Below are 18,114 nucleotides of genomic sequence, written 5' to 3'. Positions count from 1 at the left end.
GGGGGGGGGGGGGGGGTCCCTTTCGAACATCATCATCAATGACACACATTCAGCTTTTCCGCTATTTTTAATAGATTCTATTCATTTGATTATTTGTAGCCCATTTACTATATTTAAGGGGTATTAGGTCTTGTGAATACTATATTATTATTATTTTTTTCATATTATCTTGTTTATGGTAAGTTTGATCCATTAAAACCATGAACACCCAACATGAATTTTAAACAAATAATCAAATGTCAAGTATATTAAGAGGTAAAATTTATAATGAGGTGTAAAATTCATTCAACAATAGTCAATGAAAATAACGAAATTTTATTTTCAAAATAACACTTTTTTACATTTTCAATTATAACTAATTATAGTGTACATTTAGTCTTTTAATTATTGTCAGTGTAGATTTAGATATTTAATCTTTTTAAGTTATTAGTGAAATGATAATTTATATTAGCAAAATTTTTAAAGAATAAATTCATTATTTTACCCAAAAAATGATTAAATTTATATCGCGAATAATTAAAAGACTAATATTATACTATAATAACATCACTACAATTGAGGGAGTCTTGCTTTTTCTTTCCTTTTTTAAGTTAGGATTGCATTCTAAATTTCTAATCCTTTTATGGTTTCACACATTCACTGCTCCTAATGGAATATTGGTTGGAGTTTCCTTTTTTAAGTTTTATATGCAGTATCGTGACAAGGGGTGAAGGAGCTATTTTAGTATCATTATATTTCTTGTGTATCCTTGTAATAGCCCTTTAATTATATTACTTTGGCTTATTCATCTTTTCTTTTATAGAGTCATATATATAATATAGTTTCCAGTATTTTTTTTTTCAGGTAATAGTACTAGTCGTTTTATCAAACTTTTTTTGTGATAATTAAACATGATTTTACTTGTTAAATTTACACATGGAGTGAATTCATTTATAAATAGTTAATGTATATACATATAGTGATGGCATATGTTACTTATAAGATACTAGTTTTACACGCGCATTGCGCGAACGGGTTAATGCCCAATGTTTATATTTAAATAAATATTTGAAAGTATATCAATGCAAGATTATATAGGATAAGGTTATACATAGGTAATTAAATGTCGAATTTATTTATTTAAATATGTAACTCAAAGTATATAAATCCAATATAATACATGAAATTCATTATAATTGTAACTAAAATAAATGTTTGCAACTTTGTAAAATCGATAGTCTAAATACTTGGTCTAAAAATAATAGTCTAAATAAATACTACTTTTGGTTTGAATTTTTCTAAGTATTCTTAATTCTCTTTTGAGTAACATTGTGAATACTTGGTATTAATCGAGTAGCTTCAAATTATTTTGTTAACATTTTTTTTTCATGGTATTAATAAAATACTTGGTAAATAAATATATAACATTATTTTGTATTATAACTTTGATATTTAATTACAAGATATTGTAAAAATAAGATAATGGACAATGTAATGAATAGCAATTGATAAATTTGAATGTAAAGAATCTTTGAATGGGAGAAAATAAAGACAATATAACTAATTTCATTATTTCTCTTATTTAATTTAATTTTTTGATAATGAATAATTTTTTCAAATAAAGGTATTGTAACACATAATTCTAAATTAGAGAAATACATATGTATCATTTTTTGTTGTAGATACTAATTTATTTAATTTAATAATAGTAAAATAGAGTGAGGAACTTAATTATGCCAAATTTGATTGGGATGAGGTTCGAATCTAAGACCTTTATTATAGAAATTAATTTCTATAACATATATACCGTTAAAAAATTGTTTAATATATATTTACTTTAGTTATTTATTAGTCAAACAACTAAAGTTGGTCAAATAAATCAAAAATTCATTGATAAGTTGTATATAAAATGCCCCTCCATAACTTTGAAATGATACGGAGTATTCTTTATTTATTGTTATTACACATTAGTGAGATTAGTCAATACAGATCCTCTGATAATATCTTCAGATTTTACCAACAAAAATAATCCTTATAATTTTGTGATAAAAATATTTAAATATAATAAATATATCATGCATAACATAACTTATATATTCAACCCAATTAAATCACATTGATGAAATAAATACAAATTTTGCGCCATGTAATAAATTTAAGTCAAACAGTTTAAAACTTATAATTTAATGCCAAAAAAATGAACATAAATACATAGGTAGATAGTAAATTACAAAGGAAGAAAATGAACTTATATAAGCATGACCGTAATTAAAATGGTAACTTGTCCGAACAGTGCGGAGGAGTTATCGTGATATGAGCACAGCTACATTCTCTCTTTCCAACCAACGAACAGAGTTAACGGCTTCTCCTCTCTCTCTCTCTCTCTCCTCTCTCTCTCTCTCTCCTCTCTCCATTTGAATTCAACTCCATAGATTCACTTCATACTTTCTTCTTCAAACCAAACTTCATCTGATAAACTGCAATGAAGCGGAAGCAGTTTCGAGGAGCGGTGGCTGAGATTGATCCTCTGCCGCCGCCGTCGCAGCAGCAGGAGCTTAACTTTGCCGTGAAGAAGCATCTGCGATCGAAGCTTCCTCGCAGAATTCGGACTCGCTTTTCGCCTATTCTCCGTTCGTTGTTCATCGAGCGGTCTGCTCTGGTTACGAGCGAGGCGTCGAGTGCTCGTGTAAAGAGCAAAGAGAGTGTCGTTGAGAGGAAGGACGTTCAAATGGAGTTGTCTGAGTGCTCGTGTGTGGAGTCGAGTTCTGGAGCTTTCGGAGGGGACAGCGAGCTGAAGTTGAAGCTCAAACTGAAGAAGAGTGGAAATGCGAATGTAATTGAGGATCCCGATGCGGTTGTGCAGTCGGAGATTTCCAGCGTTCAGAGGTTTTCATTGTCCGGCAAAGCTAGGAAGCCGAACAGTGAAATCATGAGCGTAACCGAAAAGGCAAAGGAAATTGACGAGAGCGAAATTTCGAGTCAGAGGAAATTTTCCGGCAAGGTTTCAGAGTTCAGGGAATGGAAAATGAAACGAAGCAAGGCTGCGTCTGAGTTGAATGACAACGATGTCGTTTCATTTAACTCTGCTTTAGAATCCGCCGCTGAATCGAAGTTAGCTGAAAACAGAGCATTTGGTGAGGAGGTGTCTAAGCCAGAATCTGCTGCAGGGCGCGCACATAAACTCCTTACAACCGACTTTGATCTGGAATGTTCAGAGAACTTGTCTATAAACGATGATGTTTCCGATGACTACTCGTCGGCCTACTCTGAGCTTCAGTCGGATATTCTCCAGGAGAGTTCCGATTTGGACTTCTCCGAGTATAGTCCGTCGATGTGGTACGATTCTGGCAGCCAATTCTCTGAAAAATCCATCAGTGACGATTGTCCTTCACATAGCTTCCACTTGTCACGTCAGTTCAGTGAAGAGTTCTGCAGGTCAACCTATGCTCTGGAAGACTCGTCATTCCTTGAAGAACACAACATTTCTGATGAAATTTCAGTAAGACTAAAATTCAAAGCATTTTAATATTTTCCATCTTATAATTATGAACGATTATTGTTAATGTTTGAAATTTCTGGAGTAACTGTATGAATTTTGATTACTTATTGTACTATAATCTGCATTAATCAATTCCATGTTATTTTGATTACTTATTGTACTATAATCTGCATTAATCAATTCCATGTTATTTTGATTACTTATTGTACTATTTACATATTTTGTGTGTTATTCTTGTTGTCTGATTAAATATAACCGCCTCTTTTATAGAATATTGTCCTTTTTATGTGATTTTGACGAATTTTTTTGTGCGCGTGAAGTTGGAGTTGGAAGAAGAGGATGGAGAGCGCTACCGGATGCTAAGAAGCAGAGAGAGAAGGCAAGTGTATCTACGCGACTACGCGGAGGAGTACTGCTTGGACACAGGCTACGGCGACCTCGTCGTTCAGCAACGCCTGCAGATGGTTCATTGGATCGTCCAAGTAAGTTAATAATTAGCCTCTTCGGCTCTTCCGATCATCCATGTTCCTTCTAAACTTATCGTTCTGATCATCTAATGTCGTATTTAAATATTCATATGGTTTTTAAAGCTTTGGTAATTTATGTCCGTTTCAATGACTGGTTACATCGAATTGTAAGCTTTTCTAAAGGGGAAAGGACGGAGGGGTTTGTGGTTGAAACTGAAAGTTTGTTTTGATAAATCTGATTGTGTCACGTTGTCTGTATGCGGAAACTTGACGCTGATAGCGTGTGCTTAAGTTTCCTGCCTTCCCGTTCATACTTCATTTTTCTGTTTGCACGTGAGACGACACGTGATGCAGTTCATTTAGCTTTGCACGCAGTATGAACTTCAATTCGTTGGCAATTTCTCATGAAAAATCTTAAGAAAGCGGGGAATCACATTTAAAAGAATATGTTCTCATCTATATCTTTCTACGTTTCTATTATTTGCCCTTTGTGAATTCCATTTGTAATTTGGTTAAACCAACTAAAAAGGGCAATGTTTCGTGTTCTATTTGGTTTCTGGGATCTTCTTCATTGGGTATTTAATCAGTACTTTATTTGCAGCAATCCTCAAAGAATGAGCTTCAAAAGGAGACAATGTTCTTAGGAGTTAACCTCTTTGATCGATTTCTAACGAAAGGGTACTTCAGAAACAAGAAGAATCTTCAGATTGCTGGCATTGCTTGCCTCACTCTTGCCACCAGAATAGAAGAAAACCAGCCTTTAAACAGGTTAGGGTCACCCCTCTGACCTGTCCTCTTTTGAGTCTAAATTGTGTTTCGAAAACAATCAACCATTGTGTACAATACTTGATTAAGGATTTGATTTGGGTTAAATAACCTATGTTTTGCATACTTGAAATCAATACAATGGAACAATCACACTGCAGAGCTATTTTCTTAGCTAAATTTAACAAATATAACGTTCCTAATGTCCTGTCTTCCTATTCATTTGATACAAAGCCTAGATCAGCATATTAATGACAAAATAGATGAGCTCCTATAATGTCTCCAGTTGTGTCTCATTAACTTGTTTGGATCTACTTGCCTACACAATCTGTTTGTTTCAATGGAACCAAAGTACCATTTCATCTCTTATTAACCTGTGGTCATTAGACAGAGAAAGAAATTGGCTGTGAATATCACTAACCAGACCTCTGATGAGTATTAAGTTTGATTTTATAGTTTATCACTATCATAGCCAAGTCGCCAAGCCCCTGAAAAAAAAATTCTAAAAAGTATATTTTGTGCACTTTTTTCCTTCTTGATACCTAAGTATGGGTTACTTGTGAATTCCCCTCTTTGTTGTATATAGCATATTAGCAAGGGAGTTCACTATTTATGCTGGTAAATTGCATTTCTGACTCACTAAATTTGGTCATATTATATCAGTATTCAGGATGAGACGTTCAACATAGGAGGCAATGTGTACAGCAGATGTGAAGTGGTGGCTATGGAGTGGGTGGTGCTGGAAGTTCTTAACTTTCAATGCTTCCTTCCCACCATTTACAACTTCTTATGGTAAGAAGTATATGATGCTTGTGGAATGTAAGCCATTTGCCTAGTAAAGAACCCGTTTCTTCCCAGCGCTACTTAATTATGGCCTTCGTTTAAATGAGTCAGGTTCTACCTCAAAGCTGCCAGAGCTAGTGATATGATGGAAAAGAGAACTAAATATCTGGCAGTACTAGCACTTCTAGGCCATGAGCAGTTGAGTTACTGGCCATCAACAGTAGCTGCCGGATTAGTTATCCTCGCTTCTTCATTCATAGATCAGCATGCCTCCTGCGACCTTGTTACAGAGGTATCTTCTGAATTGAAGGTTCCAAATAGTACATTAATTTGTATCTGCGACTTCCTTACACAAGGGCTTTCATTACTATGTTTTACAAACAATTATTCCTAGGTCTAAATATCTGTCCTGATGAAAATCACATTTAAGTTCTCATTTACAGTTTCTATGGCTTGAATTTTCAGTGTCATTCCAGAACCAAGGATGACGATCTATCCAAATGCATAAAGGTAATAAACAGAAACACTGGCATTTCCTAGTAATAGTTGAATAAAATCTGTGACTGTTATTTAAATAAGGTGGTCCTAATGAGGTGCATTCATACATGACAGAGCTTGGAATGGTTGGTGAAGTACATATAACTCCAACATCGCTAAGCATTCGAGTCCTCTGCACAAATGCATCACCTCTCTCATTCTTTCGTTACCAATTTCTCCTCCACATATTTCAGAAGGTCTCAATAACAGGTTAATTTTAGTATTCTTTTGCAAGTGTAACTATGTATGACAACATAGAAAGAAAAATAATATAGTGTATGGAAGAAAATGTATACATTGTTTCAGTCATTAGCCTGACTGTCTGATTTTTGGGAAAGGTTACAACCTTATGTAGCTGTGAAGATATATAAAAGGTGGAGAGTTCATAAGAGAAAGCTATTAGTATGTTGGCTATGATTACACAAAGTAAATACAAATTTCGAACTGTTAATCTAATCCTGTTAGCTAAGCTTTTAATATTCGAACTCCAATGTGCCAAACACATGCAGTTTTAGTTCATACTCAGTCCAACTGCAGTAGTGCATATGCTTGTACAGTGTCATGAAATATATAGTGGCATAAATTATACGAGTTTTTTGCTATCAGTAGAGTAATTAGGGGCAGGATCTCCAGCCAAAGACTGATCAAGAAGGGCAGCTTCAGAATCATTACCAATTGCAGCCCGTCTCTCCTCCTCGGTTTTTTCAACCTTTTCCTTTGTCATTGTGCTCACGTCCTCAGCTGCTTTCGCTACAGCATTATATGCGTTTGAAACCCAGGATGCTCCAGTTGAGACATAAGGATTGCTCATGATAGCAGACCCCTTTTGCTCAGCTGCCGCAAGTGCAGATTTTGCCTTTTCTGTAACTTGGTACTTCTGGTCCATCTCCTTAACCCTTTCGTTAACTACAGCTGTCCCTATGCTTAGCTTCTCACTTATTCCCATTTTAAGGTCAACAGAAGCAACCGTAGCTGAGGCATTTGATGTCACATGGTAACTTTCATCCAAAGATTTTGCCTTGTTTACGGCATCCTTTCCCAGGATGAAGCCTTTGGCAAGCATGGAGCTTACAACATCCTCCGCCTTCTTGACAGCATCAGAATCGGATTCTGGCTGCGTTCCCTTAATAATGAAATATGTGAAAGATAAATAATGCCATTAACAAAAAACAATATTAGTAACAGAAAGAAGCTATCTTAGCTATAGGTGATGGGGAGTGTGTTGAAATTTGGAAGAACAATTGGATTCCAAGACTGTTTAATTTTAAGCATATACTCCTTCCCATTATGGGAATGAAACCACTCTACACAACCTAAGTGACTGTCTGTATGCCTGTCAAGTTTGCGCCCTTTCTTGTATTGGACTTGACAAGAATGTCTTTCGAGATGTAAGCACTGATTTCTGGATTTCAAATCAACTTGATGGTATGAGTGAAGAAAGGAAAACTGAATTTTCTTTTATATCGTGGATGCTATGGAGACAGAAACGGTTTTCTGTTTGAGAATAAGTTTTCAAGTCCTGGACAACTTATTTATGGTGTTTGGAATTGGATTGCTAATAATATCCAAATTCCAGTTGTCATTGTTTTGTGAATAGGTGAGATGTATTGGAAGGACAATAACTGTTTTCTAATACACCTGAGCTTATGGAGATATATGACAGCTGCAGATTTATTCCTCTGCTGCATAAGATTGGCTGTTGTGTACCAGATGTATATGGAGAAATGGTGCATAGATTTGGCAGCTTTTCAGGTTAGTTGTTTTCTGCTGTTATAATCATCATGCATTCTAGCTATTGCAGCTTTTGCTTTCATGAATTATTGAGGAAAAAAAAAAAACTTACTAGGATTAGAGGAGGAGCATTAGGAGGCAGATCATAGTTCTCAGCTGGTGCTATAGAAATGGAAAGATTAGATATGACAGCTCCCTGAAGAAAATCATACATAAAGTGATAAAACAGATAAATTGTAATGAGAATGTCAGTCCACTAAACAACTATGTTAGAGATATGTTTTTGAAATTTAAACTAAGCAATGCCCTTTGCAGAGTCGCCTCTCGATTAAGGTTCGACTCGACTAGATTAGTCTCATTCCACAGATGCAGATACTAGTTCAATATGTAGAAACTAAGCCGCAAAATGTGACATACCGAAAGAAGCATTGCGGTTTCTGCTCCCTTTGGATCCTTGTATGTGACATATGCAAGTTGAGTGGTGTCACTTTCCCTGCAACACACACACATATATATATATAATCACAATTCACAACTCTCCAAGAAAAGAACACAAATCTTTTCGCACCCACCCAAATTGAAGCATGTGCTCCATCTCAACTGAAAGTCTAAACTGATAATTTGATTACACATTTATGTTTATATATTATATGCTCAACAACCCGAATGTGTAAGTGCATTTACAAAGGTGGATTGATATTCTCAGAACTTACTCACCTCTGCACTTCAATGAAATGCAGATCCCCAGGATAGGAGAAGAATTCCTTGATATCATCCTCAGAAGCAGACACTGAGATATTGCTTACTTTCAGCGTTCTTACCTGTGACAGAGAAACAAGAATTCAATGCCTTTTTCTAAAACAAATCTGAGCTATCAGAGAACCAAAACAAGAATGTAAAACCAAACATTCTTAAAGAAAAAAGAATGTTGGTTTAAGAATGAATCTGACTGACTTCATTCACATTGATTGCCCAAGTTGGGGGACAATCATCTCCAGGCTTGTTATCAACAGCAGCAGCATCAGGAGGGACCTACACTACACTTCACTTTCTCAATCACACACAAAACAACAAACCAATCAAAAATCTTAATAGTAAAAATAATAATAATTCCATCTTTCATTCCAGGGTATTCTAAATTCTGATGAAATTCATAATAATAATAACAATAATAATTCATCCAACAAATGCACAGAAAATCATAGAAGAATTAGCATCATAATCCCAACTAAAATTCCAAGATTTTTCACTGACCGACATTTTGAATTTGTCAAGAATGAAATGTTAGGTGTTACAATCCTTGAATCTCGAATGCAATCGAAAATGGTGTTTTTTTTAAATGTTTTTAGAAAAATTAAAATAAAAATAAAATAAATAGCAGAGGGGAGAGGGAGTGAGTTTATTCGACTAAGCGAGAACTTCGCACTTTCTATGAAAATTTATTTTTAGACATTTTAAAAATATATACTTTATGGTTTCCTTTCAAAAAATATACTCCCTCTGTCCCATTTTACCTGTTCTATTTACTATTCATTGGTCAAACCAACTCTTTCTTCTTTACTTATTTTCTTTAGTAATTTTTTATTATTTTTAAATTTAATTTTTTGTGTTTAACAGTACTTTTAATATAGTTTTTTAAATATATAAATTTTATATATTAATGCTAAACTTAATATTATGAGAAATTGGATTAAAAATTACTTCAGTCAAGCCTCGTTAAACGAATCATGAAAAATTGGATTAAAAATTACTTCAGTCAAGCCTCGTTAAACGAATCAGACAATCATTTTGGGACGGAGGTAGTATATATTTTTATGATTTCAAAAAAAATTATATTTTTTTCATCTGCATTCGATATCTTTAACACTGAATTATTTTAACAATGTTACATAACCAGACTATACACTATTTATATGTATTATGTTCAACACAGGCCACCAACAAAGCAATCAAAAATGAAGTATATAACACTCGGAAGAGGAGTGGGGTTTGCCTCGATAAACCCAAAAATGAAGTATATAACGGACACCCTTTTGGTTGAACTCATCACACAGGTCTTTCTATTACAATTTATCTCTCCTTTGTAGTTTGGGAGTTATTATACAAAACTTCTTTCTATTACAATTTATCTCTCCTTTGTAGTTTGAGAGCTATTATACAAAACTTTGTTCACCCTAGTTCCAATTCACCCAAGCTCCAATTCACGTCCTCGGGTAGTGATTACGTGTTCTTGCCACCCAAAAAAGAAGTAAATAAGCCAAACACCTACAATAACTGAAGTCGTCATTTCTCTAAGTACTACCAAAACAAAAATGAAATTTTGCAAATGAAATAATACACTTTTTTTGTTTTAATCTTTTTTTTCTTTTTGCAGAAAAAAAAACATTACCTAGACCAAAAAGAGGACAGGACTGATGCACAAATCAAAGGAATGGATAACCTCAACAGAAACCTCTGAAGACCATACAAGAATGTCAATATTGTACATCTTTGGCTACCATTGTCAGATTGTACTCTCTTTAGCTTCCTCTTCTAAAATCTACATACACCTGGGAGGGAGAACTGGAGAAGGAACATAATAACATTCCTGGGGCAACTATAGGTACACGCATTTTATAGCTAATTAGTTAAAACTGAAAACCGGTTAGATACAAATAACCGACAACGACCAACCCTGTTATCATCCCCAGGAACACATCTGAACGACGCTTCAACACCGCACCAGTAGAACATGGAAAACTTTGCGGCTCAGATGCACTTTTCAGGAGACCCGTGCTGCAGGGATTGCTTAGCGGGGACTTTAGACATCGGGCATGGGCTTCGATTCGAAGAACTTGGCCACGGCCTTGTAGAGATTCTCTTCCTCGAATGGCTTTGAGACGTATCCATCCATCCCGATTTTGAGGCATTTGTCTAGTGTGGCATGAATGACATCGGCAGTCATGGCCAATATCGGGACGTGCCACTTGTGCCTTCCTTCTCCCTCTAGTCCTCCGTTCACCCGCTCGTTAGCTTCGTTTTCCATTTTACGGATACGACGAGTGGCTTCAAATCTGCAGCAAACAAAATTCACAGCCTCGTTAACCAAATTTGTACACAGCATTTGGTTCCAAAACCATAATCCGCTCACGCTTAGATATCTATAGTCACGGTTTCATGATCTACAAATGCAGTTCTCAAAAGTCTTGTGTGAGACCGTCTCACCAGGAAACATATAACACTTTTTATAAATGCATAGAAAAGTATTATGGAGTACATTTTAACTAAACAATACTTACTCTTACCCTAAAGATCAAAAGAGTTCTCGCCTATACGACGTGAAATTGAGCAAGTCGGGCTTACATCAAGAGTAAAGAAAATTAAGAGATTTTACACATACCCGTCCATTTCGGGCATCTGAATGTCCATGAAGCAAGCGTCAAAATTGTGCGGTAGCTGAAGCAATGCAAGAGCAGCTGCCCCGCTCTCTGCGCACTCCACATCAGCCCCAAACTTCTTGAGCGCGCCAGCTGCAACTCTCCGGTTTACCCGGTTATCATCGACCACCAAGATTCTTTTGCCGCAAAGTAGGCCACGAAGAGTTGATTTGTTGCACGCGTCTTTTCCTTGGGTCTTCTTTCCCATTCCCAACACCTGATGAAGGCACGCCCCCACCATGCTCGCCCTCAAAGGCTTCATTATGATGGTATCCGCAAATCCCGCAGCTTTAGCCTTCTCAAACTCCGCACCGGAAATATCCACCGCAAGGAGAATCATCTTCGGCACCTTGTATGTGTGTCCATTCGGTTTCAAGTTCGGTATCTGTAAGTTCAGCCCCCCGCCATCTTCAGATATCCACACATCTTTCTCGACAAGAATCATATCCGGCTGAAGTTGACCTCTGCAAAAACAAACACAATGTACATAACTTAATGCTATGTGTTCTTACACGAAACGAATTTCACCAATTTCATCGATAAAAATAAAACATACTTGGAAATCAGGGAACCATTTTTCCCCAATACCGCTACAGCTTTCTTAATGCTATTCACCACCTCGACAAGGATCCCGAGTCTCTTCAAATGATACTTTGTTACGGAAGCCCTAACTGGCTTCCCATCAACGACAATAGCTCTTAGCCCTTTAAACGACATAGGCAAATCATCGGAAAGGCCCTTTTTCAAATCAACACTGCCATTTGTCTCGTGTCTTTGGAAGTTAACCGTGAAAGAAAACGTGCTTCCTACATCGGGACGACTGATAAAGTTTATCTGACCGCCCATCAGCTCAACTAGACACTTGCTAATGCTTAATCCAATCCCGGTTCCTCCATAGTTTCTAGAAGTGGAACTGTCGGCTTGCATAAAGGGCGTGAAAACTCTGTCTTGTGCGTGTAACGGGATCCCAATCCCGGTATCTTCAACAGATACCATCAGAGTAACGTTCTGAGACGCATCGTCAGTCATCAGTTTGTTCGCAGCTCTATAGTACAACGGTTCATCGGGAATCACATGCTTAAAACTGTCCCAAGTATTCCGGTTATCGGCAACTTCATAACCGCTAAGGGTTTCGCAATGATACCCACTCGACGGTATAAATCTTTCCGATCCTCCATTCAAGCATGCTTCGGATTTTGCCTTTGCTTCTTCGGCTAGACTAACTTGAACAAATACATGCCCTCGTTCAGTGAACTGTTAAGACAAAAAAAAAAAAAAAAAAAATCAATATGTAAATAACGCAAATCTTATAAAAGGCTATTCATACTTAAACAACATTTCTACTAAAAGTCTAATGATTCATTTACATTCTTGTTAAAGTTTCTACAAGGACGATAGGAAAATTGTATGTCATCAATAGATTAATGTGATCGTAGTCTTTAAATGTTCATATTGTCTCCAAGAACGAGAAGATTACGATGATAGAATAGAATGTTTAAGGTTTTCAGACATCGCTTACTTTGACAGAGTTGCCAACCAGATTTGTTATCACCTGTCTGAATCTTCCGGGATCCCCGAAAACAATTTCAGGAACCTTGTCAGAAACAAAGACAGCCAACTTCACTTCCATAAATTAGTGTAGTGTCGGGAAGGAGTGAACACCACCCACCGCAATTCAGGCGAAAAACACAAGTAAGTACACAAGAAATGCTATGACTCGGAGAAAGAAACCGAGAAAATTTAATATAAAACAGAAAAAACACAAACTAACTGCAATATGAATTACTGACAAGTATATCAATGCAGTATACAATCATGAAGAATATATGAATTTGTACGGAAAGCTTCGTGGTCCCTACCTCGACACCTTTCTTCCTAGACTTCTCGGAGAATAAAGAGAGAACATCATCGAGTATTGAGCGAAGATCAAACGGGACGATCTCGAGTTCTAATTTCCCCGCTTCAATTTTTGCTCGATCCAACACTTCATTTATCAATGTTATCAGCGCTTTTCCACAGGCTTGTGCTGTTTGAGCATAATCCCTTTGAGTCGAACTCAAATCCGTGTCAAGAAGCAGAGCAAGCATTCCTGCAATAACAAAGCGACATTAAAGAGATTTAAGATACCGAAATTGATTCTTTTAAACGAAACCCTAAAAATCGAACAAGGAAAAGGTTCACCTTACCTAAGATTCCATTCATGGGAGTTCTTATTTCGTGTGAAACGGTAGCTAAAAACTGTTGTTATTAGCAAAAACGAGATTTAGTAGTTTGGACAAAGGGCAACAGATTAATGAATAGGAATCGCATATCACATTCCGAAAAGGTTTGTTCGAATACCTGAGATTTTGCAATGTCAGCAGCTTCGGCTTCAACCTTCAATGCCTCCATTTTGTGGCAATCGTCCTTGACTTTAATAATGTGAATTCCAGCACCGTATATCATATATCCAACCAAAAATCCGATCACGAAGATAAAGAACGCAGTGGTTACTGCAGCCCACGCTGTCGGAGCCTTCTGAAGATACCTGCATAGATATATTCACAACGTACATCTTTAAGAAACCTCGAGAAGTTCCGGCTTTTCGTTTTTAAGGTAAAACGGCTTCCCAGAAATGAAGACAGCAACCTAGGAAACTGACCTGCATATCATCTCGTGCTTACGAAATGGATCGCCAAAATCAAGCTTGCTCACGTGTGTCAGGGACAGGTCGCCCTCTTCGCCCGGTTGTCCATACATGACTAAAGGATCAGAAGAGTTGGTAATGTCGTAAACATTCACGACGATTGCTTGGTTTCCAGCAAGTTGACCGAGCAGGTTTTCAACTAGAGACTCGACATCAAAGGCCCCGCCAAGGTATCTGCTTACAGCAATACATTAAACAAAAAATAAACCTCCTTTACAGAGAGATAGTTAATCAAAAACTAAAGCCTGATCGGGGCAACCCTAGCCAAGTTGGTCAGGTTGTTGCTGGCTAAGGTCATAAGGACGGTTTACCCAATGCAAACCCTCGGGTAAGGGCTACGGGTTTCCCTCGTCATTCAAAAAAATCAAACAAGATTGTAAGTTATTCCGTCATAAAACCCAGAGTTTTTCTCTAAAAAAGTAATAGTCGTTGCAGAATTTTCTGAATTTTAGGATTCACATATAAAGTTCAACACGGGAAGGTGCGGTTCGCCATTTAGAATACGCTATAAGTTTAAAACGGGACTAAACCGCTCTCAGGAGACTATATTAGAATGACAAGAAGACTATATTATCTTAAAAAATAAGTTTTGCACAAACCGAAAGGGCTACATAATTTATCGTTTTCCAACTCTCATAAAACAAGTCAATTGCACATGATGTCCTCTAATCTAACTTTAAAAAATTTCATTTCATTTCAATTGCACATGATGCCCTCCAACCTAACTCTAAAAAATTCCAGTTCATTTAACATGTAAGTATCTCAACCACTCGCTAACAACACCTTATTTATTATAGTCACGCGTAAATATAGATTTACCCTGCAGTTGCTTCGATCCTATCCTGCTGTGACGGGTTAGCTTGCAGCATGGATTTGTAAACCGGGAATGTCAAAACGACACCAAGGTGATTAGAGCCTAGAAGCCTAAAGGGACTTGTAAGAACAGCCTTCCCAGTAGCCCTAGCCCTCAAGATATTTTCCCGGTCCTCCTGCATCAATAAGCTACCGTATAATCAGATAAGCTTGGAGAACAAAAACGAAACCAAATCCATATAACAGACACTAATCCATTACCTCCCCTGACATCATGTCAAGCGACTCGAGGTAAGAAACAGTTTCTTGTGCGAGTATAACCGGGGCATACTCGTCCCTGATCGGTGAAGGCTCTTTATCCATCGTCCGAATAGTCCATCCGTGCTGATCCTCAAAGCTCCCCCGGTGCGAATTAAGAACTCTCTCCGCATAGGCCACCCCGCTCAACAACGGCCTCTCGAAGGCTGTTCTGGCAGTGTATTCAGCGAAAGTTTCCTGCATTGTAAAACCCCAAAATCAGCCAAACCACAATCAAGAATTCAAGAATTCAAGAATTCAAGATTCAGAAACCACACACACCCTTCACAGCTAAACACATTAACATCAACAAGAACAAAATCTGGGAATCAGAATCCACAAATTGCTCAAAATTACTCAACAAAACCTAACCTTATCAATGGCAGAAGGGGACTTGTAGTAATGGAAAGTGGAGACAAGGATGGCTAGGGCATGGACATGGTTAACACTGACACTGAATTGATCTTGCAACATCCTAGCCCTCTGATCACACATGCTCACCAAAGCCTCCTTCCTCTTCTCCTTGTGGGTAGCATCCATATTATTGAATATCCAACTACTCACAAAGAATATGAGAAGAATCCAACAACCCAACAACTGTGGGAGCCTATTCCTGCAGATTAATGTGTACTTCCTCTTACTGCTCAATTGCTCACCCAACCTCATAGCCACTGTGTGGTGGTGATGGCTTTGGCTATGAATCTTCTGACCCATCAAAACTAATCTCTGCTACCCTCTTCTCCTCAACTCATCCCTCTCCTCACCTAAAACATGGCACCCAACAATAAGACAACAACATAGTACACACACCCACACACAAAAATACATAAATTAGAGCAAACAAGCATGAGTTTCTTGAAAAGAGTGACAAGAAAACACCTTTTTTGTGCAAAACAAAGAAAAGGGTCTGTTCTACTACTCAAAGCATATAAAATAAGGAAAAATGATGACAAGGGCAAGGGCAAGAAAGATAGATAATCTCCCCTACCTCATGGGGTTGAAGGCATGCCTGCAGGTCCCTCAAAAGCAGCAAAAAAAAAACCCAAACTTCAAAGAAGAGGAAAATGTAATTTAAAGAAGAAAGCCCCTCCTTTTTAGCACCCCTACAGCCTTCTGGTGTGGAAGGATGGAAGAGTGCAGACAAAGAACAGCACGTTTGCTGCCCAACAGAACATAAAATATTACATTTGACCAGCGAAGCAGAGAAGAATGAGGGGAAAAAGGAGGGAGAAATGCAAAAACTAAACCTGTTTCTTTTTTAGTTCTTTGTGGGAACAAATGCAATGAACTGTGTTGGTTGTGCTCTGGGTCTTGGGTTTTGATTTCCCAGCTCCAAATCTTGTGAACACAATAGAATAGGTTTCTTTTGTTTTTGTTTTATCTTTAATTTATTGTTTTTATTTTTTATTTTTTGTTGGATGGTGATATAATAAAATAATGTGAAGTATCTTCTTTTCCTTACTTTTCAAAGCGACTGAATCGAATTTGAGGATTTTTGCAGATACGCTCTTGTCCCCCCATACCCTCTCTGCTCCATAAAACTATTCCTCTCTCTCTCTCTCTCTAAAAAAAACAATAAAAATAAAAACTTTTTTTTTTTTAACACAACCAACCAGTTGGACATTTTTCTCCATTTCTCCATTTTCTTCATCGACAGGATTGCCATTTTTTTCCAGTCCTTGACTTTCGATATTTGGACTGGAAATATTTTATATTTGTCCTCTGGAATTAATTACTGAGAAGTAAAAGAAAAAAAATTCACCTTAAATTTTCAGGCCAGCTATTTCACTTAAAATGTGCTTATAATTTAACAAAAGAATTAGTCTTCTACAGTGAAAACCCTGAATACAAAAAAATTAAAATAAAATAAACTTTTTTGCCCAGAAGGTAAGGAACTTAAAATTATTTGTACAACTGATAATTTATTTCTTTGGGACCGATTCATAAATTTCATGATATAATATATTAAATCGACGAAATCTAAGTTATTAAAAAAAAAAAACCTATGCTTAGAATTTATACTATTCACACAATTGTAAGCTGACATATCTATTTTCATATTATTCTCTTTTTAATCTTGTGTATTGCAAATCTAACTCGTGCCATGTAACGTCAATTGTTTATAATAAAGGTATATGTTATTTGTTACATTATATTATTATTATTATTATTATTATTATTATATTTTAAGAGTGAATTAAAATTGAGCATAAATAGGATAGTGATGAATTGCATGTAAATATAATGATATATTATTAGAACTCCCAGTTTAAGAAGTGAAAGGATATCCTAAGAATGCATGTAGTATAAATCCTTCTTGTTAATGCGACATTAAATAACTATATAAGAAAGAGTTTATTCCATAATGACAAATATAATATACTACCCACATTTATGCAATACTTGTGTTATTGTACATTCTAATAAAAATAATGATGCATGGAGTATTACTCCCACCAAGTGAATTCACGAGGTGTTCCCATGGGTCCACCCGTTTAATCCCTGCTCGCTTCGGGAGGCGGCTTAGGGGGAATTGTCACTTGTGAGAATCGAAACCGAGTTCTCCAGGATTTTTTTCCAAAAAAAAAAAAAAAAAAAAAAAAACTCACTTAACACTTGAGCTACCCCATTGGTTAATATAATGGATCAGATTTGATTATTAGGTTTACAGCAAATATTGGTAATTGCTCAATCGAGGAGACTGAAGTTTGTGCTATTCTAAAGGGTTTGAGACTGGCTTAGAACAAGTGATTTACGAAGATGCACGTGGAGACTTATGCTAAGAGAATTGTTTACAAGCTAAGCTGTGTAAGGACAAGCTAAGCTATATCATAAGTTATACATAATAAATAAATAAATTTATGCATAGCGAGATAATTATGATTTGATTTCTTTCATAAAAATAAAATAATAAAAAAAAGATTTCAATAGCTTACAAAACTATATTGTAAGTTTAACGGTTAAAATAACATTTTTTCTTTTTCTTTTTTATTAAAAAAATAATAAACATCATAGTAAAAGGTATTTAATAAGTTAGACATCGGTAACATGGACAAGAAAATATCCTTTGCTTTGTTTGTTTGCTACACCATAGTACTTAAATAGTAGCTAAGTATATTGAATTTTGATAATGGTAAATTT

General features: G+C 36.3%; 3 protein-coding genes across 6 annotated transcripts; 1 reads left to right on the top strand and 2 right to left on the bottom strand.

Annotated features, from left to right (window-relative positions):
* Positions 1–2,322: 2,322 nt before the first annotated feature.
* On the top strand, positions 2,323–6,384 carry LOC116024899 (cyclin-SDS). The gene is made up of 7 exons (XM_031265930.1): positions 2,323–3,478; positions 3,799–3,960; positions 4,547–4,713; positions 5,374–5,502; positions 5,605–5,785; positions 5,959–6,003; positions 6,106–6,384. The coding sequence occupies exons 1-7, from the start codon at positions 2,462–2,464 to the stop codon at positions 6,133–6,135; spliced, it is 1,731 nt and encodes a 576-aa protein (XP_031121790.1). The 5' UTR covers positions 2,323–2,461; the 3' UTR covers positions 6,136–6,384.
* Positions 6,385–6,467: 83 nt separating this feature from the next.
* Positions 6,468–9,021, bottom strand: LOC116025465 (binding partner of ACD11 1-like). The gene is made up of 6 exons (XM_031266696.1): positions 9,016–9,021; positions 8,716–8,793; positions 8,479–8,582; positions 8,179–8,254; positions 7,874–7,957; positions 6,468–7,153 (listed from the first exon to the last, which is right to left on the bottom strand). The coding sequence occupies exons 1-6, from the start codon at positions 9,019–9,021 to the stop codon at positions 6,614–6,616; spliced, it is 888 nt and encodes a 295-aa protein (XP_031122556.1). The 3' UTR covers positions 6,468–6,613.
* Positions 9,022–10,173: 1,152 nt separating this feature from the next.
* LOC116024897 (histidine kinase 4) lies at positions 10,174–16,335 on the bottom strand. 4 transcript variants are annotated; one of them, XM_031265926.1, is made up of 13 exons: positions 16,221–16,327; positions 15,962–16,132; positions 15,346–15,737; positions 14,938–15,171; positions 14,683–14,852; positions 13,819–14,037; positions 13,518–13,704; positions 13,364–13,415; positions 13,037–13,266; positions 12,697–12,795; positions 11,734–12,431; positions 11,141–11,641; positions 10,174–10,814 (listed from the first exon to the last, which is right to left on the bottom strand). In XM_031265926.1, the coding sequence occupies exons 3-13, from the start codon at positions 15,685–15,687 to the stop codon at positions 10,562–10,564; spliced, it is 2,985 nt and encodes a 994-aa protein (XP_031121786.1). In that variant the 5' UTR covers positions 15,688–15,737; positions 15,962–16,132; positions 16,221–16,327; the 3' UTR covers positions 10,174–10,561. The 4 variants fall into 4 exon arrangements, with proteins under 4 accessions (XP_031121786.1, XP_031121788.1, XP_031121785.1 ...); XM_031265928.1 differs by lacking the exon at positions 15,962–16,132 and having other exon boundaries at positions 16,221–16,335; XM_031265925.1 differs by having other exon boundaries at positions 15,962–16,308.
* Positions 16,336–18,114: the final 1,779 nt, after the last annotated feature.

Source organism: Ipomoea triloba, chromosome 7 (genome assembly GCF_003576645.1).
Source record: "Ipomoea triloba cultivar NCNSP0323 chromosome 7, ASM357664v1".
Taxonomy (NCBI): domain Eukaryota; kingdom Viridiplantae; phylum Streptophyta; class Magnoliopsida; order Solanales; family Convolvulaceae; genus Ipomoea; species Ipomoea triloba.
Note: the sequence above shows the minus strand (reverse complement) of the source record. Positions and strands in the feature narration are given on the sequence as shown.